Source organism: Emydura macquarii, unplaced genomic scaffold (genome assembly GCF_026122565.2).
Source record: "Emydura macquarii macquarii isolate MOO-44397 ecotype Brisbane River unplaced genomic scaffold, CSIRO-AGI_Emac_v2 contig_554, whole genome shotgun sequence".
Classification (NCBI taxonomy): Eukaryota; Metazoa; Chordata; order Testudines; family Chelidae; genus Emydura; species Emydura macquarii.
Window position 1 is genome coordinate 11,193,061 of NW_027130691.1, and position 24,393 is coordinate 11,217,453.

The following is a 24,393-nucleotide window of genomic DNA, read 5'->3' on the forward strand; positions in this document are numbered from 1 at the left end:
TCACAGCTTCTCCTAGGGATCATTGTAGCTCCATATTGATTGCAACAGACTCTGGGACCAGCCTAGAGTGCACTGAAGATGTTAGCAGCAACAGTCTCTCCAGCCTGATCCTGTGCTCCCTATGCAGCAGTTGGTCAACTCATCTCAATAAAAATCCTGCTGAAATAAGGAACATCCAAACTGAGTTGACAGAACTAAGCAAAAGCCTTGGGAGCTTCCACATGAACAGAGATTATAATGACTAGGATTATTTATTCAAAAAATAAGAATGACCAGTAATGAGACATAGCTAAATAAATAAGGAATGGTATAGAGAAGACTGGTCAGGAACTGTTTTTGATCCTTTTCTATAGAATAAGAGAATCAGTAGATTCTCAATAGACTTAAAAGGCAGGAAATTAAAAATGAATGATCAGAAAAGCTTTTTTTTTTTTTTGGTCGCAAAATAAGAAAACCTGTGGGACTCTCTGCTGCATGATTTTATTGAAGCAAATAGCTCATAAAAGTTCAAAAACATTAGACATTTCTATGAGTAACTTAGCTGGTGTAACTGCAGATGCTAAAATAGATAAGATAAAAACTATAAATCCCTATTTCTGTAATGTTTTTTAAGAGCTGGGGCTAAGAAGAAAAACCTTCTTTACATGCTACAGTATTGCACAGTTAGGTGTATTTAGGTGAGTATGTGTCACCCTCTGAAGCACTGGGTATTGATTGTTTTCAGGAATAGGATGCCAAGCTAAAATAGGATGCCAAGCTAAAATAGGATGCCAAGCTACGACTGTTCCAACAGTTCCTTTTTTTCCTTATGTACACTTAAAAAAGAAAGAGTTCAAGCTAATATATGCCTAATCGTTTTCCAGCACTGCAGCTAAAGCTCATATAACCCATTACATAGAAAATTACTTTCCTTTCTTTGTCAGTTGATATTGCTGACCTTGGTATCTTTGCTATTTACTGGTGCTGTTGTCATGGAAATGAGAGACCAACCTTTCTGTTGATATCATTGCATTAATAAGGATGATTGAGGCTGTTATGGTCAAGAGGTCATTTTCAGAGTTCAGCTCCTGTGGGTGGGGGCACAGAAAATGCAAAAATGTCAGGCCCAGGCCCAGGCCCAAGTGATAGGTACTATATTGGTCTTAAACTACGAGCATCGTTGACCGCAAGGTAAGAAACAGAAACATTTGCTAAACCTATAGATTTCCAATAAACACCTTCCTGATGCTTTGCTGTGAGGCTTTTTTCTCTGTCTGTTACTTCAACAGACTCTGCTGTTCTGAAACAATCCCCTAGTTCAGTTACTAATCAACCGAGTAGGAGAAGTAAGAGAGGCATAAGACACATAGTCTGGCATTGTCTATGCAATCTTCTCTGATTACAATGTGAAATATCTTTACTATGTGTTTGTCTACACTGCGATTAAAAACCCTGCGAGTCTCAGAGCCTGGGTCAGCTGACTGAGGTTCATGGGGCTTGGGCTGCAGGGCTAAAAATTGCAGTGTAGACATTTTGGGCTTGGGCTGGAGCCTGCACTCTGAGAGCCTCCCACTTGGTGGGGGTTTAGAGTCTGGTCTCTAGCTCCAGCCCAAACATCTACACTGCAATTTAGCCCCACAACCTGAGCCCCGCAAGCCCAAGTCAGCTGACCTGGACCAATCATGGCCCTGCTGTGGATCTTTTATCACAGTCTAGACATACCTTATGAGATTTCTATCAGCCTGGCTTCTCTGACTTCCACAAGTGTAAATCAGTAGTAAGTCCACTGAAACCAATACTACGCACCAAGGTAAAACTGGCCTGAGTAAAGAATGAGGCCCAGAGGGCCGAGTACACAAGTTCTATAAATGAGTCTAAATTGGTGTGACCTGCATCTTCTAGCCCCCCTTAGTGTGCTTATTTCACCAACTTAAACTTCCTCTACCTTACTCAGTCTCACAGGCTCACAGCTTCTTACTGTGCATCATACCATCCCCCCCCTTACGCATCACTTATGACTTTAGTCCATTGCCTCTAACTGTGTCTGAGCACGAGAGCCTAAAATTGACCACACAAGGAGGGGGCCAGAAGAGAGGAGTGTAACAAGACAATCATCTACTAGGACAGTGTAAGATATGCAAATTAAGAAAGGCCCCATCCGGCTTTAATAGACACCTTTTCCCAGCTCCGCAGTGTGTAAGCTACACAGACTTCGAACTCCCTTGCACATGACTAAGTGGCTGTAAAGGATCTCAGTTGATCCGTAAGGGTGTCTAACTTACGCTATCATTCATGGCTCCTCTGAATCTGGCTTGGGGTCCCTGTCTTATGGTATTTTTCATCATGCCCTTTGTGCTACAACCTGTGTCATTCATTGTTAGGTTTGATGTCAGCTGAAAATGCTTTCAAATTGCAAGTGCCCCTGTAAAAGGTAATGGCTTCACAATCACACCCTATTTGTTAGAAGGAGAAAGGAGAGCAGTAAGAGGTCTTTATTTATTTTTTTCAAATCTATAATTTGCCAAGCCCATTTTATTAACTCTGCGTCTATCATTCTGGTTTACTGCATGGAAGCTGGAAAACAAAGATTTGCACTGCATGATATAACAACTATAAAAAAGATCAGATGGTTGTAAACAGACCAGCTGTAAGTAGCACAATGGGTCTAATTTCAGGATATCTTTTCAAGATGACTCATGGAGGTTTTGCCAATTTACTATAATTAAAATTTGTAAGAATCGAGCTGCTATAGATTTGTGCTTCAAACTGAGAATACATCCAGACAATAGAGAATGGATAGGGAACTGTACTGAGATAGATGCTTCACCTTGAAACCTTTTGATATTAGATGGGATAAAGCAAGGAAGAAATGTATTGCATGGAACTATCCTGCAGAGATGGGGTAAGGGCGATGGACTGGATAACCTAAAATGTTGTTTCCCTATCTAACTTTATGGTTCTGTGATGAGATTTGTGATGAATAAACCAGATTTAAATTGGTGCTCAGGTGCTTTGCCTTTACCGAGCAGCTCTCCCAATTGATTTAATGATTTTGGGCCCAGTTCTTCAACCCTTACTATCCCAAGGCTACTTGCCCATCCCAGAAGCATCAAGAGGACACAGATCCTATGCAATATAACCTAAGTACTGTACTTTAATGCAAACAAATCACCTTGTATGCTTTTTGTTATCTGGACTGATAAAAGAAATGCTGTACCACTCTGGAGTGCATGCTCTGCAAGACATAATCAGCCTGTGGCAACAAGATGACTAATAATAATTACACATATTGCCTCCTAGAAGATTAAAAAGCAAGATGACCCACTGAAACATTTCAGTTCAGTTTTCTAACAATAAATGGAACCCTCCCTCCCACCCCCCACACCTACTTCCCTGTGAAGAATAAAGAGCCCCCAAGGGGGAAGAGGTTAACTTCTTCTTGTCCTCTTTCTTTTATTTGCTACCTCCCCAGGCAGCAGTTCCAGTGATAGCTTTCAAAGAGGGGCAAAACAATCAAACTGGGGCAATAAACAATGAGTGCATGGGGAAATTAATAAACCTTCAGCATTCTGAAGAGCAGGACCTGTCCTGTTAAAAATTGTTTTTCTGGGCATTTCTGAGCACTTGATTACTCTGGCTTCTCACCACCGCCATCAGTGTCAGCTGCTAGGGGAGTTCACACTTCCATCACCCAATTTCAAGTTTCCTAATGAACTTTTCCATGTTATTTGCACTCACGATTGCACATTATTTGGACTCATAATTAATCAAACACGTTGCTATGCAATACACAATCCGCCTGACAGTCTGTTTTCAAGAACTGTATCATTGAGTACAGATTTGCTGTAACTGATCATATGCTAAAAGTGGTATTCCAGTGGTAGCCCAACGCAATGCTAGACAAACCTTAAGTGAGCATCTAACCTGAAGGGCTTTGCATTGCCCTTTCTTGCAGTGGTCATTAGGGGGACAGGGAGATATAAGCTCAGTTACCCTGGCGCTGATTCAATGACTCAAGTGATGATCAAATAGAGATGGGGCATGATGGCAAACATGATACAGACACAGACATAGTTCTTGACCGTTTAAAGCATAAATATATGGCCAGATTTTCAAGAGGGCTCAGCTCCCTGTGAGTGGAGACCTCTTCCCGCTTCCACCTCATTCACAACAATGCAAGACGTTGCGTGTTGTGGTCTGGAAACTCTTGTCTAAAGCATACAGTGTGGCACAAAGACCCAAAATAGGAGACGTCATCAACCCCCGTCATCACACCACAACAAAACCCTATTGTTGGAAGCTTAACAAACTCATGCTATGAGATTAGGGTTTTCAGTCTTTTCTTGCACCTTTCTTCAAAAGCAAAGGTTGGTGAAGAAGGAGGGGCAGTCTTAGATTTGAGTGACCAAGATGCAGGGAGCGATATAGAGGCTCAAGAGCAGTAAGAGAGATGATGTCAGAAAAGCTGAGCAATAGAAAAAGAGATGGAAAAATCCCAATTCAGAGAAAGGATTTGCCCAGGGAGCGAACCCCTAAAAATCCAGCCAACCAGGACAGTAAATCTGAGTGTTTGATATTCTGTTCATGGCTTCAGCTGGAGAGGAGGAGGGAAATGCCTTATTGCAGCCCAGAGTCAGCAGATCTGGGTTCTCTTCCCATCTCTGCCACTGATTTACTGTGTGACCCTGAACAAGTCATTTAAGTTCTGATTATCTCACTTATAATGCCCAGTATCTTCCCCTCCTCTCTGCACTCTCAACCTTGTATTCCTATCGAAATACATTCTATAACATTTTTGGGAATGCCAAAATGTTTGTCATTAGCAAATCAGCACGGAAGGGGTCCTTAAGCTGCACATTACACTACATATCAGAAAAATATAATACATTGTAGTTCAACTACAGAGTGCAGACCAAAGAACTAATGGCAGCTATGAGAAAAGCAGCTTATTTCCCCCCCAGCCAGACTCCAGCTGCATGAAGGAACCTTTTTTATTTCATTTGTTGGACTGGATGCTAAAAACAGCTTTAGGTTTCTGGAAGCTGTACAGGAACAGCCAACACTTCCGCAGAGCATCTGCTTTCCTCTGGGGCTCCTTTGTAAAATGCTGGCTATTGTTCACAAAGCCTCCACAAAAAAAAAAAAAAAAAAAAAAATTTCAGGAGCAGGTCCAGCATAGGAAAGATTCTTTGCAGTTAAAAGCTATAATAATTTGTACTAACAGCACCTTTCAACAGCACAAGCTGTAGGACTGGACCCTAACATGCAGTAAGCAAAGGATTTACAGTGGTTCACAAACATTACTAATTTAAGTCTCACAGCATCCCTGCAAAGTAGGAAATATCACCATCTCCCTTTTACAGATGGGAAATGGACGCATAGTGAAGTCAAGGACCTGATTTTCAGAAGTTCTGAGCATCTGCAGCTACCAGTGACTTCATATATGGTTATTCTTCGTATTACTGCAGTGCTTAGAAGTCCCCACAGAGACAAGGACTCCAGGAGTTGGATATACACACATGATGAGTCAGTCTTTTTTCATGGACTTTACAGGCTAAATAGACACAGGTGAGGGGAAACAGAGGCATAGAAATTTGCACAAGGTCAGCCTTCTGGAGTTCACAGATTAATTTCATTTCCGAAAATGATGCTCCAGTTGACTTGGTAAATGATTTGGTTACTGAGGTCGGAGGAGAACCAAGAAATTTTGACTCTCAAGTCTGTCTTTTGGCCACTAGATCACATTCCTTGAGCCTGTCAAGTTACTCATTGTGACTAATTTTGTGTGTCAATTTAGCTTTTTTTTTTATTATTGGGTCACAAAGGGCCTGATCCCAAAGATGCCCGTTGAGGTCAACTAACTCTGGCTCAGGTCCAAATTGTTCATAAATCTATCCACATTTCTGTGAATGTGTTTGTAGCAACACACTGGCTAGTTTGCTCAAACGATTTCCAATAAATGGGTTGTTCTAGTACTGTTCAGTTGGACTGTTTATGGTAGGTGATTTTGCTCCCTGACTAGATGATTGAATACCAAATAGTAAACAATAAAATACTCTTGTTCACTCATGACTTCCATTCTTGGAAGAATAGCCATTCCTCCCGCATCAGTGGGGAGGTAAGAACAGTTGAATTGAACAGCAGTTCAGACTGTGAATGAAAGTTTGCAAACTGTTTGTTTTGTAGCATTTAATCAGGTCTTAGGTTACAGTTTGGTGATCGCAAGTTGTAGCAAATTGGGAACAGTCCAACTTCATCTCCCTCCAGTATTAATCTGAACTCTGTGAGATTTTGTTTGTACACAAAGGATAGATCTGAGAGTTGCTAGTGGTGGGTGTGTGAAGTAAATCACAAAAGGAGAAAATTCAGTTAAAAGATTCATTCATTCAAAGTAATAGTGTGACTTGCTATGGAAAAGTGTCTGCTCTTATAGACAATACCTCCTCCCACTATTTATATTATCTTGGTTAATGGGTCTGAATTTAGTCCCTAATTTAGCAGACAGGATGTCTGAAGTTGTGGAGGTCAGATGCCTTAAAAGGATTAGCTCCCATATATAACCAATAAAACTGATTTGTGAGTTATAGACCCCATTCTTAAAAGCAATACAGTTTGCTTCCTGCAAGCTGTAAAGTTTCTTCCTCCGGGCTGCTAGTTCACACCTCAGTATTTGACATGGACAGTGTGCTCAGAGCAATGGGGAAAAATGAAATAAGGGAAAGAAGAACGCTATAGTGTATAGAATTGTTCCAAACCAATTGCAAATATAATAAAACTATAAGGTCCAGCCCTGTTCCTTGGCAAAAGTCCCAATGAATTTAATAGCTAAGACTGAACATTTATTTCATATCCTACTGTTGATACAAATGATATCCCAAAAGGCCTGACCCCTACATTTCTCGCACACCTTGCCATCAGTGGAGCTATGACAGATTACATTGGCTCCAGGATCTTCCTTCATGTTCCTATTGATTAGAATTTGGGGACCAGGATTTCAGCTGGTATAAATCAGTGTAGTCCCATTGACTTGTTGGAGCGACACCAGTTAGCAGCAGCTGAAGATCATGCGAGGACTGGATGCTATGCAAAGTTTAACGTTAAATTGAACCAGAGAGTAAAAAAAGATTTAAGAGGGATGACTCAGATGAGTAAGGTTACTCTCCTAAGTAAGGGTTACAGGATTGGCCCCTAAGAAGAGAAGGCAAAGGAAACAAGATTTTTTTTTTAGATGGAGATTTAAAGAGATGGAGAGTCAGTTAGACGGAAAGACTAGGAAAGGCTGATTGAGGCATCAGGAAGTATAAAGAAGACTGTTCTTGCAACAACAGTGTGACAAATGTGTGAAGGAAAAGAACAGAAAGGTGGCAGCAAGTCCATGGTGCGGTTTGAAAGGATGCTTTCTCAGTACCTGGACCCTGATTCTGCAGGAGTCATAAAGGTAGTTCCAGTGAATGGGTTCTGCATAGGTGCCAGCAGCTATCTTGAAGGAGCCCCATTGATTGTAAGGGAGCCAATTGCAGCATGGTGGCCCTATATAGTGTAGATTCATTGCTGTTTGCTCTTTTAAAAAGTCAAATCCATTCTTTTGGCTAAGCATAGGAATTAAATCAGCCCACACTGAAGCAGCTATTGCTGAACAATGCTTTGCACAGCTTGCGCCTTCTGTGAAACTTGCAATCCGTCCAAACAGATTGTTATCATTTTGACACAGTGAGAAACATTCCTAGCTGTAGAACCGGCTGATAGATAGATACACTGTGCACAAACAATAATAATCCAAAGGCTGTGAAACATAGACTGAATATAAAAATGTAATCAGACCAAAAAATAGCTTTGCGGTGTCCAGAAGTCACCTGTTTAATGAAGGACTAATTGGTACATAGTTGTGTAAAAGAAAATTGAAACAGAGAATACAGAGGAAGAACAAAAGCAAATTCCCCTTCAGTGCCAGTTTTGTCTTGCTCCCAATCAGTTCATTCCAGGGCTGATCACCACACCCACACAGATGTTGGAAGCAAAGACAGTTGAATGCAGCTAGTCTGCGAGAGAGCAGTAGTTATGGAACTTTTATCAGTTTGTGTGAGAACTAAACCCTTATGTGGCTTCTAAAATTCTATGGGCCAGGTCATCACCTAGAGTATGTGACCATGCAGAGGTCTAAGGGCAAGTAAGTCCTCCCTTTATGCTGCCAACCCATGTTTCTACTGCAAGCATGGGGAGAAAGAAGAGGAGTTAAGGGCTAAATTCACCAAGGAACTAACTATGCTCAGCATGGCCATGCCTAACTTTTAGGCACCTAGACACTCATTGGGATTCACATGCTTGGGCTTCCTAAATGATGAATGGGGAGAGGCAGGTGTCTCAGAATGGGATTCACAAAGGCCAGCAGGCTAGATGGCTCCCCGCCTAAGCTAGCCAATGGGAGATGCCAAGGAACAGGGAATGTCCTAAGTCAGGCCCCTCTCAGGGAGTTTGGCTTCTAAATCCAGGCTGCAGGGAGGTGCCCCCCTCAGCTTGGGATTCTCAGCTGCAAACCCTACCTTCGAGTTAATCAACTACAGTTTTTCTTGCCTGAATGAGGGGGGAAGAGGACCTCCCTCTTAACTTGTAGCCCAGCAGTTAGGTACTTACCTGGGATTTGGGAGACTCCAGGTTGAAGTGCGCCCTCTGCCTGAGGGAGAGAAGAGATTTGAACAGGGATCTGCCAACTCTCAGGTGAGTGCCCTAACTGCTGGGCTGTGGGATATCTGATGCTCAGAGCCCCATAAGTGTGTTAGGAAGAGGAACGCCTGTCTTCTGGTTCATGCAGCGGACTGAGGTAAGGCAGCCAAACACCTGGTGAGGGGCTGCAATGCGCATGTTCAGAGACAGAAACAGAGCCACCTAAGGAACATTGCAAAAGTTAGGTGCTGAGTGAGTGTAGGCTCCTACAGGGTGTGGTGGCAGCTAAGTGGCAGTTCTTTGAATACCAGTGGTGCCTAAATCCCTTTGTGAATCTACTCCCCTTGACCTATATTCCCCCTCTTGCACAAGATGCTACATTTGAACAGGTCAGGGAGAGCAGTGATCTGCTACTGACATGGGAAAATAGGATATTTAACTCCTCCCTGGGGTTGTACCTCTGAGAGGCACTCCTTACCTGGACTGCTCCTAGGATGGGACAACTACGTGCCGTCTCTTTCTCTGCACGAGAGGTAAAAGACAACCTAGCCCTCTATTAATTGAACAGGACATTACTTATTGTCATCCAGCACAGCTGGGGAAGAGAAATTAGGCTTTCCCAGTCAGTTTCTTGAGATATCAAACTCAGTATTAGGTCATCCTGGTTACCAGACTACATAGACAGCATAAAATCGAAAGGACCGTGTTGATGCATTGTTAAGGTTGTTCAATCTGAATATTAAAACACCAGCTAAGATTCCAAAAGCGACATGTATTGGCAGTGCTGTATGCTTTAAGTGATTAGGGCTAGTCTCCTAAACTATTCATATAGCCAGAAAAACAGGAATAAAAACCAACATATATGTGCAATGCATTGGAAGCAACATAGCTAGGGGACCTCTATCTTTTTGCGTTTTCTGAATTTTTTTGACCTTGATGCAACTTTTTGCATTTAATTTCCTGTGTTTTTTTTTTAAAAGGTCAAAGCAGAAATGAAACAAAGTTTGAGGGAGTGGGGGGAGGGAAGACAAAATAAGAAAGGTCAAAGGAAAAATGCAGCCAAACTCCTAGCTTGGTGAGTGAAACTCCTAACTCCTTGAATCAGTCATTCACAGTTAAGGTGAAATTCACCCAGGCAACAGACTGGCATAAGATCTATGCACCACTTAAGCAAATAGATCTTAAATAGGATTTAAGTGACACATAGACCTTGTACTGATCCTCTGTCTGGGTAGATTTTCACCCTTTAACAGCACCAGGTTTAAAAGGATGTGCTCCTAAAAATATGCACATGTACAGAGTGCAGTCCCTAGTTAGTGGTCTTGCCCTCATACATTTTTCTATTGCAAATGGTCAGTGTTCCGTTTTTAAAGGCCTGTGATCTTTGTTAAATCAAAACCTTTTAAAAACAAAGGGCCAGATTTACAAAAGTATTTAGGTGCCTAAAGAAGAAGATAGATGCCTAATAGATAGGGATTTATAAAAGCACCTACTTGAATAGAGCATTTAACTCTTGTTGACTGTCAATAGGAATTAGGCATCTACCCTGCTTTGATGCTTCTGTAGGTGACTATGCACCTTTGTCAGTCTGGCCAAAAATGACTAGTACTCAGTGAAAATTAGGTCTAGCGCAAATTTCAGTTTTCACGTGTCATTGACTATTATTGAAGCTTTGTTTGGATAGTGAGTTTAGAATAGTTTTGAAATGGGAAAAGTATATTTGTTGCTGTCCAATGACTCCAAATATGGCTAAAGTCATTTTGCTCAAACTTAAAATAAAAATTAAAACAAACTCACCACTGGGAGGAAACCAAACCAGGATAAATTTATCTCAAAAGGCAAATTTCATACAATCAGATGGGTGTGAGAGCAGAAAGGTAAGAGTGAGGGGTTTATAATGGAAAGTGTTTTTCACCTGTAACTATATTGGGCATACAAGTCACTTGCTCTATCAGATCTAAAACGTCAAGAAATCTAAATGCCCGTATTCCATTTTCTACATGTTTGAGACCCGCCTCCTGCAATGACTTCTATGCAGGTGAACGCTCGTTGAAGTCAGTGGGGCTCAGCCCAGTCACAGGGTTTTTGTTTGGTTTTCTTTTTTTGCACAAGAGCTCATTGCAGGATCTGGGCCCTTGGCAATATGTCAGTGGGAAATATTTCCTGGGTTGCTGGACTTTAACCTTGGGAAAAAATATCATCCTTGCATCATGAAATAATCCTGCACCATTGATCAAGTTGCTCTTAAGACCCTATTCTTTGGAATGTATCTTGTAAGTGAATAATAGTACTCAGGGTTTATTGTATTCCTTCAGTTCTTGGCTGACAAACTCTTTGCAGAATCAAATTTGAATTGTACTTAAATATTTGTGGCCAAGGACACCAAGATTCTCATCAATAAATACATGTTAAGAAATCCAGGCATTCTTCTCTGACCCATATTTTCCAGCAGTGTTTTCTGAACCCCATTCCGTGTTTCTACATATTCTTCTAATTAAAGACATAAATGATTTGTTTACTTGAGTCACTGAGATGACCAAGTGACTTGGCTCTCAGTATTTAAAAAGAGATTTTTTCCATTGAATTGTGCTACACAGCAGCCTCATTGTTCTCCTGTTTTCTGTAATCATCTTGAATTCTTGCCCCCCCAAAAGATATGCAGCTATAGGCGTTTCTCTCCTGCACCTGCACCCTAGCCCCACCAAAGTGGTAGACAGTGCAAAGGGGAAATTAATATTGCTTGATACAACATTATCTCCTGCAAGGATTTCCTACTAGCAAGCTGCAAGCTCTTGTGCCATGCAGTTGTTGAAAGGATGGGCTGATCCTTTGCTCCACGTTTCCCACACACAGTATGCCCCCATCCAGACCTACTGATCCCCAACTTCACCACATGCCCAGTTCAGTAAAGAACTTAACTTTAAGCATGTGCTTAAATCCCATTGGCCTCAATAGGAGTTAATCATGTGCTTACATTTAAGCACATATTTAAATGCAATGCTATCTAGGGGTTGGATTACTCACCTGCATTAGGGACTTGGGACCACGTGCCTTTGCTAGGACTTAGACAACCGAGGGGAGAGGGAGCCCTTTTTTCTCCACTTCCACTCTCCCCATCCTAGTTCAACCTGCATTGCTTCCCTCTGCCAATGGAAGGGAACATCTGGTCCTTGGTATCATTTCAGTCATTTAAGGCACAGGGTATGCAAATCCCCTATATCCACCCACCTTGCATAACAGAACTCCACAGGTGCCAGTTGACTAATAGGCTTCTGTGCCCATGGAGAGAACAAGGAGGCTTTGCCCCAATGACTTCCATGGGAGTTTTGAATGAGCATGCTCACGCTGGATACTTGCTGATTACCCAAAGCGCTGGGCCAGGCATGTAGCCACTGACTCTTTTGTTGGGAGGAAGAGGGTTGTGATTAAGTTACTCTGCACATTTTCACAGGCTACCTGGTTTCACTCCAACTTAGACCAACTTTCACCAAGTAGAAATAACAGAAAAATTAACTGCAAAGTTATATATTGTTTTAAGTGAATGCAGATGGAGTGAGCTGTTCTCATTCTTTCCATACTTAGAAACAGATTAGGTGCTTAGTGCTCAGTGCTATTACAGCTGCTGCCACATTCAGTATGGTTGTTTACGTGCACACATGGAAGTTTCTATGGTACATTTCATTGCTGAGAGTCAGTATCCCTCAAGGAAGTAGAGAAAGAACAATGCACTGAAAAAAGACTTTTGGAGATTGAAAGCATCTTGTGCCTCACACCATTGGGCCCTAATTTAGAAGGCTGTACATACTGAGACATAAGGCCTGATTCTGATCTCGGTCTGTGTCCATCTGTTGTCTTATATTTAGGTTTAAATTCCCTTGGGGGGCAAGACCTGTCTTTTTGCTCTGTGTTTGTACAGCGCCTAGCGCAATGGGGTCCTGGTCCACGACTAGGGCTCCTTGGCACTACTACAATACTAATAAATAATAAAATATTTATGAGTATTTATATTATTTATTATTTTAATTAAAATATTATTAGCTCATTATTGTTTTATTAAAATATGTATTAGTATTCATATTATTTATATTTTATTAGTAAAATAAAATAATATGGTACTTGCACAGCCCTGATCACCACAGGATCTGAGTGCCTCATCATCTTTAATGAATTGATCCTCCAGAATCCCTGTGAGGTAGGGAAGTGCTGGTATCTCCATTTTACAGCTGAGGAAATGAAGCTCAGAGCATTTTAGGCACCTAACTCCTATTGATTTCAATAGGAGGGTAGGTACCTAAATGCCTTTGAGGATCTGGGCCAGACAAACTAAGCAACTTGCCCAAGTTTACAGAGGAAGTCTCTAGTGGTGCTGGGAATTAAACCCATATCTCCTGGTCTAGGTGCTAACTTTGTCCTCTGGACCATCAATCCTCTCTTCTTATATATAAATAGACGAGCACTTTACATGAGTAGTCTCCCTAAGTTCAGTGGGCTTCGATTTCCCATAGTCTGTCAGGCATCTTGGAATCCTTGGAGACGAAAAGTACTATATAACTTGAAGATATCACTATATTATTTAAGTGCAACCAATGCTTTCTTATGTACTGACTTCTGAGAAAAATACTGATGAAGTTCTTTCTATGTGCTGTGAACATGAATATGATCTACTTCCTTTTTTTTCGGTGATCAAAAGCTGACGTGGCTAATCATTCATGTATTATCAATACATTTGAGCAACAACCCCATGGTGTTGTTTTTGAGAAGTTGTTGCGGGTTTTTTTGCATCACTTGTGTGCCAAGAAATAATTGATAGAATCTCCCCTCAGATGTGTTAAAAACCTACGTTTGCCTGGCAGCTCTGTTAAATTTCCTGTCCTTATTTTATCTTTCAGGTTGACAGCTAAGGCAGTTGCTGTATTGTTACCTATTTTGGGAAGTTCGTGGATCTTTGGAGTTCTAGCTGTCAATGACCATGCTATAGTATTTCAGTACATGTTTGCAATATTCAATTCCTTGCAAGTAAGTACAGAGTGCAGGCTCTGTAGACTCATGAAAGAGCTATAGAACACTGCAAGCTTGCAGCTGACAGATCTTTAGCAATGTTTTAATCTGTATGCATTTTTCTGACCTTCCATCCCCTTTATATCATAAGCCTGTACAATCAATGGTATTTCTCCAGTCTGTGCCTAGACAGTGAAAATACTGAGCAATTAAGTGAGGGCTCTAACAGCCACCAGATAAACAGGGACTGAACACTGCCCTCGACAGAGTTTATTCAAAGTTCATTTTCCAGAATGAGGGATCAAGGACTAGATTCTACAGTGGATGCACCGCTGACATTTTTCAGGGTTCTAAAGTCAACTTCAGATTCTGCGATCCAGAATGAGCGAAATAAGACAGTCTTAAGTGGCTGGGTAGATCACAGCAGATTGAGCAACAGGGTCATGTGTTGCATTTGGCAAAGGCTAGTAGGAAAGAGGCCCACTGATCCAGCACACAGCACTTATGATAGAACGGCAAGGTAGAAGGACCCTGATCCAAGAAGGCATTCCTAGCCAGGAAAGGACTTAACAATCTGCTTAACTATAAGCAGGTGCTTGAGTACAGACATACAATTAAGGGTGTGTTTAAGTTCTTTCCTGAATCAGAGAGGTAAAAGCAGCACTTGTAAATTTTTTGGTCATCTCACAAACGAATTCCAGAGATAATCAAACAGAGAGTACATCACAGGGTCCCCGCTAGATCTGGCTGAACGAGGGCTTTTTGACTGCCGACAACTAAAACATTATTGATATTTAAGTTTTTGGATTGGAAGAAGACACTTTCCATGAAAATTTTGTTGAAAACTCATTTTTTTTAAAAATAAAAAAAAAAAGCTTACATGGAAATTTTGTTGACCAGTCCTATCAGTAGCCTAATGTTGTAACTGATTAATTTAGGGAAGAATTTTACTCATTCATGCTTAACTGTAAAACTCTGACTATTCCACACATGCTTAGTGCAATATTTCAAGTAACAACCTCTAATATTATCCTTTCCTCCCTCCATTTTAGGGATTTTTCATCTTCCTTTTTCACTGTCTTCTGAATTCAGAGGTATGTTTCCCCCCAATAAATAGCCAGTAAGAGCTCTTTCTGTAGTAAACCCAAGAGCCAAGTGATGCTAAAATGTTGTTAGGATGGTATAAAGTTTGGAAATCAGCTCTGGTATTTTTTAGGAAGTCATTGTTTAATGATGTTGCTTTAAGTACTGCCCTTTATTCCTCAGTCACAGTTGCTTAGCAATGTGGATGTTTTTTATGTAGTCACTGTCATTACAATTTATGAAATCTTTAGGAAGGTATGAACTCGATAAAAAACTCAGATGCTATGGGTGTAAAACAAACAGTGAATGAACCCATTATGGGCACTTTCCTTGTCTCTGATATTTGTCCATTTCTGTTTGAGAAACGATCAGTGATTTTATGGGTCAGAGGATACCTGGTCACACATGACTCCACTTTGTAGCATTGTATGTCATTTAGTGCAGGTAACCTAAAGAGGCTGAATGTCCTGGTATGGGAAAACAGATCAGAATTCACGTCTAAGGGAAAAAGCACTGCTTGGGCATGCACAGAGGCTAGCATTCTAGGGGCAACCTTTCTGAAGTGAGAATTTTTGGGTTTCAGATCCAGGGGGGAAAATAAATATTAGTCTCAGCAACACAAACTTTTAGAACTCACTCATGCATTTCTTAGTGAGAAACCAGCGTAGAACATTTCCCAGGTATTTTTCTTGGCAGGACGCTAGGGTCTTTACAGTGGATCAAGGGGGAACTTTCCATGTCACTGGACTGACTTCTATAGAGCCAAAGCTTTAGTCCAGATAAATAGGCCTTGCACAGGCCTATTCTCACAGGGAATCTCTCTGTGGACTGGAGCAGCCAGAATGCTCCCCTCTCCCAGGGCATTAAGCACAAAAGCCCAGCAACATGCTATTGTTACTGTAAATCAAAGGAGGCGATGGAATCCGCTGTCATTGCCCTGCCAACCTCATGGGGTGTTTTAATCAGTGGATCAGCATATGCACATGTACCTACTGATCACTCTTCTGCTTGCCCCATGCCTCTCTCCTCCATGCTACATGTATATATTGGAACCACTCCAGTTCTGCAGTGTTAAGGGCCTTCTCTGCTAATGGAGGAGCAGGCAGGACATAGTGTTTGCCATCATCAGTTATTTACTGAGCACCATCAACATGACCACTGTTGAATGTAATCATAATCTCTGCCCCGAAGAGTTCGTGGTGCTAGGAGAATTCTCTAACTGCAGTGGGCTCAGAAGCAGGCACTGATGTGTAAAGCTAGGAGGGCTGGTAAAGAAGGAAAAATATTTAAATAACCTATTGTTCCCTGTGCTCAGATAGTTCATGGAGAGAAAGAGGCTATCTGACCCTCAGATAAAACAACCCGATGTCCAGATCTTTATATCTGATTTGCTGCTTTTTCACCAGAAACCTAATAAGGAAGGAAATTCATAAATTCCTCTGAGTGATCTTAGAGGCACTTGGTACTTCAGAGTCTGAATCCCTGGCAAACAGCAGAAATGAACCATTGCCTTTTGGGGAATATTACTCCTTAGCTCCACTGTACAGTCTTTATGTGGGTCTCTATGTAAAATATACCTTCTGAAAAGGTTCTAAAAATGCTGCACTTCTCCAAACTTTGTGTAACAGGAAATCCCAAACATAGGAAAGCAAAACCTCTAGCAATATTTTAAATCAGCAGGGTAAAGCAGAGATATAGGATTTTACAAGCAATACATAAGGCTTGTATGAAGAAATACTGTAAAAGATTGCTTGAGGACCTTGGCAGTGTTGGAACTACAGAGCAGACTACATCTTTTTTCCCCACAATTATTTTTTGTTTTCTTTTTCAAAGCAAAAAGGAGAACAAAAAAATGCAGAGGGAGATTATAAATAACAATTATAGCATGCAATCATAGAGGGAGAAATATAAAAAGGTACAGATACAGCATCACAGGAACTACAAACATACAGAGCACCTTACCCTCATTTTAATTGTGCCTGTCAGGAAAACAAGAGAATGGTTTTTTGGGGTTTTTTTTTTGGTTTGTATTTTTTGGTTTTTTTTTTTTTTTAATCCCCAACCATTGGCTCCCATCTGCTTTCAGAATGGCAAAACTCCCATTGACTTCAGCGGGTGCCAGATCAATACAGTGATAATTAATTCTCTCCAGATTTACTAAGTCTCACAGACTGACATACCACTGAGAGAGAGAGTTAATTTTCCTGGCTTTTCTCCACCAGTGTTTAACAATTAGCATGTTGTAAATCATGCTGGATTTTAATGGCTGGGGGAGCAGTATAGCTTAGTGACTAGACCACTGGCCCAGGACTCAGGAGACCTAGGTTCTATTCCTGGCTCTGCCACTATCATGCTGGGGTCATTGGGCCAGTCACGTCCTTGCTCTGTGCATCAGTTTCCCCATCCCATAAAATGGGAATACTGATATTGACCCTACATTAGCATTTAAGAATCATGTTTCATTGCTTTGTCACCTCCTTCTAAAATGGAAGCACAACAACATAGCACAATAAACTGACATACACCAAAGGTGACATTTCTGGGTTATGTAGGTTTTTTTTTTATCCAACTGGAGAGGAGTTGAATTGCATCGGAAAGCATCATGTAGTTCAAAAATATAAGGGTACATGTAAAGCTGTAGCTAAGGTACTGAGTATTCTGTTCCCTGGCACCTGTGAATGTGATCAGATGCTCAAGTGCCAAATTAAAGGCAATGCTTTTAGAGAGCAACAAAACAGCACCAGGACTTAATGACATGAACACTCCCAGTGACTTCAGGGGGGCTGTTTGAATGAGAAGGGTGAGCATGGGTGGCATGGGCATATGACCCCTATATTGTCACTATGAGGACGTACTTTCTTAGGGCTCCAGTGTAGTGGTGGGTATTTGGACAATAACGGTGAGCAAGTTTTTCATTGAGTTCAGTGGGGCCAAGATTTCACCCCTTGTGTGCAAAGGGAACATTATTCTTAAAGTATGAAATTTCCCTCTGTCTGGACTGGCCAGCATAAGGTCCAGGCACTATAAAGTCCCACTCAAGCTCTCTAGATAAGTGAGGCCTAAGCCTCATGCTGACATCTTAGCTATGCTGCAGTTCTGCTGGGAAAAGTGATTACATAAGATGGCACCTTTTGCTCAGCAGATCCCTTCCTTGGAACAACTCACATGAGCCCTCTGCTTTTTAGTGTCAAAAATAAGCATTTCTTCCCATTTTTACTCCCAAGGAGCCAGCACAGCATCGGGGGAGCAGGCTGCCCCCCTCTAGTCTGGCTCACGACCATCAACAGAATTATTTACTAAGCTCACAATGCTGGGCCAAAACCTCTCTGCACAGACACCTGTGCGGCCAAAGAGAAGGTGATGGGGTTGCATTAGTGGCACCTGACTATTAAAAAATGCAGGGCTGGCAGTTTGGAAAAAAACAACTGCCTGGATGATCTCCCATCATGGGAAAACCTCCAAGGAGGGGTTTTGGAGGAGGAATTCCCATCATCCCATCAGAGAAAGAGATGGGTGTGTATGTGTATTATCAGGGTTTGCATCCAGTGAAAAAAGGCCACAAGGCTCACCGGTGATTTGCATAGAACTCCAGGTGATCCCCGATAGGCCAGGCTGAACTGCACAGAGCCCCTTGTGCCTCTGGGGGTGCGCCTGTGGAGTTACTGTGGAGCTGCACAGAGTCCGGGGCAAAGCCTCCCACGTGTACAGATTTAGCTGTTACAATCGGAGTTTATATTTTTACTTTAAAATGTGCAAATCTGATCAGGGACCTACTGATAACCAATAAAATGGAACTCCAGGATACTATTATTATTACACAGCAGAACGGCAAATATTCCATTGTAATATATACATATGAACAATCCCCCATTTACAAGATAATACTTTGTACCTTAGTAATGAATAAAACCAGATTAGGATCATCATTTCCTGACAGCCTTCTACTACCTCTTTCCAAAGGTGAGAGCCGCCTTTAAACACAAAACCAAGGTGTGGTCCCTCACCAGCAGTTCAATTCGCAACATCAATGTGAAACCCTTCAACTCTGACATCGTAAGTACTCCCTTTTGTGCCATTTTTATCCTATTGTACTGGCTGCGGGGTTGTAGAGCAGAGCTGGGTGAATAACTGATTTTTTGGTTCACTGGCAATTCTGAAAAAATCAAAAGAATTATTTGGTTTGGCCAAACAAGTAAAAAAAAAAAAAAAAGTGTATCTCTGTGTACACATATATATTTCTATTTATTTATTTGGAATGTTGAACAGTGAAAAAGTTGGAAAAGTTTCATTTTGGGTCTAAGGAAATATTTTGTTCAGCCTGAAACGGTTTCATTTTGAGCATTTTTAACCAAAGCAAAGGAAGTGAAAGGCTAGATTCACAAACCCAGGGCGCAGGAGATGCAGGATTCAACCAAAGAGATGGAGAGCTAGCTGCCCAACCGAGAACTGCCGATAGCCTGGTGGTCAGGACACACCGCTGGGAGTGGGATGACCTGGTTTCAGGTCCCTGCTCCTGGGCAAGGATTCAAACCTGAGTCTCCCCTATCCCCAGTGAGTGTCCTAGCCACCAGGCTAAAGGTTACTGGGCCAGTGGTGACATCACCTTCTCCTTCAGAGTTTTGTGTAGCCTGAAAAATTGAAAAGTTTCATTTTCAAAATGTTGAAACCTTTTTTTTTTCAAAAGACATTTCCAAAATTTTTCTCTTTTTTTGTTTTGACAAGCATTTTACCCAAAATGACACAAATTTGGGCAAAATGTTTCACTGAAAAATGTTACCCAGCTCTTGAGTAATCCGGTGGAAAGAAAGATGAGACGACCAGGGGCTCAGGGGTTTATTAGCACCTGGCTCTACAATGTATTAAATAGCCAGTTGCAATGGGCACGTGTTGTGCTGTGACTATACGAGATATTCTGAGAGCAGAGGACTGAATTCTGTTCTCTGATAAGCCAGTGAATAAAATTTCCAAAACGTCACAAACTTGGGGCGTGATCCAAACCTGCCAAAGTCTATGAGAATCTTTCCATTGATTTCAACGAGCTTTGGACCAGTCCCTGGAAGACCATTCTTGCTATTAACTTCAGCTGATGGCCATCGTTTTCGGTTAGGGTTAGAGCTGGTCGAAACCCAGGAGCTTTGTTTTGTGAGAAGTTTCGCTATATTTCAAGTTTTTTAAAATTTTCAACCAAACAGAAATTCTGTAATCATGTCGATTTCAGCCACCAGCTGGCAAGGCTTACAGGATCTGTGGCTTCAGGGCTGGCCTGCCCCTGCAGACTCCCCCAGGGCCAGGGACTCCAGGGCTTCCAGTCTCCTGGGCCAGCTGGCTTGCCAACTCTCACTGTAGGTGGCTCCCTAGACTGCCCAACTCCCACAACCTAGGAAACCAGTTGGGGGGCAGTCCAAGGAGCTGGCTGGCCCAAGATTATGGAAACCCTGGGCCAGTATGCATGGTGGGTCTGCCCTGGAGCCACTGACTCTGAGTCTGTCCCAGGACTTCCAGACTCCCAGCTCTGTCAGGAAACCTGGAGACCCTGAGTGCCCCAGCTACAGCCTGGCTGTCGGGCCTCTGTGCCAACTGATTCCCCAGGCTGCCTGACTCACAGAGCAGCTGGCTCCCTGGGCTGCAGGAGTCAGGCAGTCCAGGGCGCCAGCTGGCTTCCCCAACCCTGGAGCCAATCCCCATGGCAAGGCTTTCCTGGAGCTGCAAATCCTGGAAGGTCAGGAGTCCCAACTCCAAGGCAATCCTTCAGGTGTGCTGCCAAGCAGCTGGGCAAGTTGGCAGGGAGAGATTTGAAACTGGCCCGACAGGCCAGGTTCTGCCTATGTTCCACCACAAGACTAGTCAAAAGCGACACGTTTGCGTCAAGCATTTTGCTTTTTGATGAATTGGCATTTTATGATGCAAACCTGTTCCATCAGAACATTTCCAACCAGCTGCAGTCAGAGTACCTCTACCTTTACGTCTCATGAATGAACATTTATATAAACAAATCAGTGTGTGTATCTCTTTCTCTCTGCCACTCAAGGAGTGCTTAAGTTATCTTGAGGCAAAAGAAATTTATTTTATGAGAAACTGGCTATTAGAAATGATAGCATCTGAAGTGATTGGCAATGATCACTGAATAATACCTGACAATACACGTTAAATGGTTCCTTTATGGTTTGTGCTCTCAAGAGTCTAAGGTAATGCTACTGGAGTCTAAATGGATGTTTCAGGCTTTCATGTCCTCCAATCAATAGTGATTTAGCAAAAGAAGTAAATCTAGTTTCAATACTATTTTGTCTTCGAGATGACTGGGAACAGGCCGGGTACAACTCCTACAAAGCTGAACACCTGGGACAAGAGTACCAATTCAGCCAATCGGATTGATTTATCAGCCGTCTGACATTAGACCTAGCCTCTCACTGAAAATCAAGACATACCTTCAGGACATCTGATACAGTGCCCTCCCAGTATTTTCTCACAGTTCATGCCAGTAGGAACTGCTCTTCTAATCACAGCCTAATTAATTGGAAATTGCCATATTGCTTTGCTGAGTAAGTACAAGTCAGTCCTCATCTGCTTGCCTTCCAGCATGTAACGCAATCTACCACTTGTCCATTAGCAATAGCTATAGAGCAACTAGCACTAATATACACTGGATGGTTTTGTCAGCGATGATGACAACACAAGGGATGGGAAGGTTATTGCTATCTAAATCGAAAGGTAATGTATTTCAGGAAAGATGCATTTTTATGCTCTGCAAATGAAATGCTTCCTATTGTGATGTTGTAACGGGACTATTCTTGTTTAGCTCTGCACTCTCTGTTTACATATAATATGTTAAGTAATCCATTTATGCCAGTGAAGCTTATTAACAACACATACTGCCAACAGGCATTTTATTGGAATGCTGTAAAGAAGCCAGACCTTGAAGAAAAAGCAAATTCCAGCCATTCAGCCCACAAGATAGACTTGGGACCAGTGAAGTAGATATACACTATGTTACAATGCAACAGTGTCTATATACACTCAAACAATGTGTTCATACATACACCTGCCCTCCACACACACAGAGATTGTTAACTTTTTAGATAATCCTTTTTCCATAGCTGCAATACATATAAATGGCAAAGACGGTGCTGCACCAATTCTCAATGTTAGTTTCATTTAAATGGTGATTTGTGTCTGCTGACAAATCGTTATAGAAGCTAGTTGTCTCAGTCTTTCAGCTGGAATCAACAACTGACCATCAAGCGCATTTCACAAATGGAACTGACCTGCAGCTTCCAGAAATCAAAACCCACACTGTGACTTATCTTTCTCCTTTTACTGATCAGAATGAGAACTGAATTCCAAACAAACAACAAAATACTGTGAAGGTAGCAGGACTGCAGATGGGTCTGTGTATTGTTATCTACATACATCTTTTAAACAGACCTCAAAACAGTCTTTTGTGTTTTAAACTATTCAGCATTCAGCAGCTTTTGCTTCTAATACAATTATTCAGTATCTTCATGGGAGAAAAAAAAAGTGGCCACTTTTCATTGGAGCCATGTCTTTCTGGTTCTTGTAGACTGTGTCTATAGGTAATTCACCTGTGAAAGTATTTTGGGTACACTGAGGCAGATCACCAGTCACACTATTGTTGTATCCACCCAGTGGGGGTTGGTGAGGAGAGAGAAAGGTGGCTTTATACCACTTATCTGCCCCTGTTATCCTGAGGCTGACCAGGGGCTAATTTGGCCTCTAAAACCTGCATCCTGCTCTAAATGTTTGCAAAGACGGAGACCGTTCCAGCATCTGAGACTGTCCTGACCAAAATGGCATCACTGCCATATCTGCTTTCTCCCAGCCATGTCTCTAACTCTGCAGTTATTACATTATTACATTAACTTAAACAGATTTACTCCAGATTCACACAGACATAACAAAGCAGAATTTGATCCACTGTCTGTCATAAATATTTGTAAATACAGCCATTTATTAATTCTCATCCTGTGAGCTGAATAATTCTATTTTGTAGACAGCTAACTGTAAAAGCAGGGAAAGAAGAAAGCAAAATACTGAAGTGGCTTTACCTCTCTATTGGCTCTTGTGTATAGGCTTGTTCTTAGCCCTTTGAGCATTGAAATAATTGTTACAACTGTGTAAATACAGCAGGCCCTTGTGGAAAGAGAATGTTTGTTCCAAAAGATACAACAGGAAGAGCTACCAGAATATACGGAAGCAGGTTGTTGTAACAAAACAGTACTGTGATAACAGAGTTCAAGGTGTCTGTGTTGTGTGCTGATAAAATATTTAAACATATTTTTGATACTAGAGCAATTTTAAAAAACAACAACTGACCATGGATATAGATTTTAACCCTATTAAGCGATTTCTCTTATAATCATTATTTTGTAATAAAATGCTTCTGTGAATGAGTCATAGGAAATACAGGTTTTTAAAAAAAAATCTGGATTTTTAAATATTTATAATTCCCACTATGCCATTTTCTCACTTTGAACATTATTCCTATGCTAAATTTATAGCAGTCACCCCAAGTTACTGCCTGTAGCAATGATTATCGTAGATCCATTTGAAAATAACATTTGACTTACTGTACAACAGCATCTATTATAAAGGGTTATGTCTATTTTTTATCCAGGTATAACATATAACGTGGTCCCCAAAATACATCAATAGACTCAATGAATCATGAAAATGATTTTTTTAACACTTTGAAATATGACATAGATGTATTATATAAGGAGTGAAAATTTATTATCCCATGTGTATTGAGACCTATTGTAGATACTGCAATATGTTTTCCAGTAAATAATCTGTGTCCCATGCTTTAATTGTGCATTTTGAACATAAAGTAGTATAGCTTGGTTCTGTCACGTGAGTTTAGGAGTTAGAACACTGCATTATTAGTAATTCTGTTAGTTTGGGAATGGGGTTTCTTTTGTTTGATTCTTATTTTCTGATAAACTAATAAACACAAACATACCATAAATATTGTTTAGCCCCATCTTGTTTGACTCGATGTATTTTTCACAGTTTTACTGAATGCAAAAAATGTACTGAAATAGAAATGATCAAAATGAATCTTCAGAAAACCCTCCTCTTATCCTCACTCTTTTAAAGTATGAAAATCATGCAATTTATTTATGGGCTTGTATATGGCAGCTTTTGCAATATTTCTTCAGGACAGCATCAATTTCTCAATGGTATGAAATCTTAATTGAATGAGATGTGAGTTTTAAAATAGATTATGTAGCAAGAATGACTTTGCAAGGAAGTAATAATTTTTTTCCAAATAAAATAAGACATCTTAATTTTCTAATGAGACTTGTGTTTGTTCTATTTATTCTTTCCACACGGGTTATCAAGAATATTGGAAATGCATAGTTTCTTAGGGAAGTACCAACTTGATGCCTAAACACATCAATTCTTATTCATATGAGATGTCCTCCATAAGTACTCACAGAATGTGGCCTAGTATGACTAAGATACTATTTAGGCAATGTTTTTGTTTTAAACTTTATATCCATAGAATATACTGGGAAATGTCATTGCCTCCTCTTAAGAAAAGAGTCTGTTTGCTGAGGCTGCTGTTGAAGGATTATTTCTTGCAACCTGGTCATTCCAACAGCCCAACCAGGATTGATTCCTAGGGTGGCCAAATGGCATTCACATCTTAGG

The 24,393-nt window shown here is 41.2% G+C and overlaps 1 protein-coding gene across 2 annotated transcripts in view; it reads left to right on the plus strand.

Annotated features, from left to right (window-relative positions):
- Positions 1 to 24,013, plus strand: part of ADGRD1 (adhesion G protein-coupled receptor D1) — a 248,188-nt gene extending 224,175 nt beyond the window's left edge. For both annotated transcript variants that reach the window (XM_067539758.1, XM_067539759.1), the window contains 4 exons: positions 13,530 to 13,656; positions 14,691 to 14,732; positions 18,682 to 18,774; positions 21,014 to 24,013. In XM_067539758.1, the coding sequence (XP_067395859.1) occupies positions 13,530 to 13,656; positions 14,691 to 14,732; positions 18,682 to 18,774; positions 21,014 to 21,109 (358 nt within the window). In that variant the 3' untranslated portion in view covers positions 21,110 to 24,013. The remainder of the gene's footprint in view (positions 1 to 13,529; positions 13,657 to 14,690; positions 14,733 to 18,681; positions 18,775 to 21,013) is intronic.
- Positions 24,014 to 24,393: the final 380 nt, after the last annotated feature.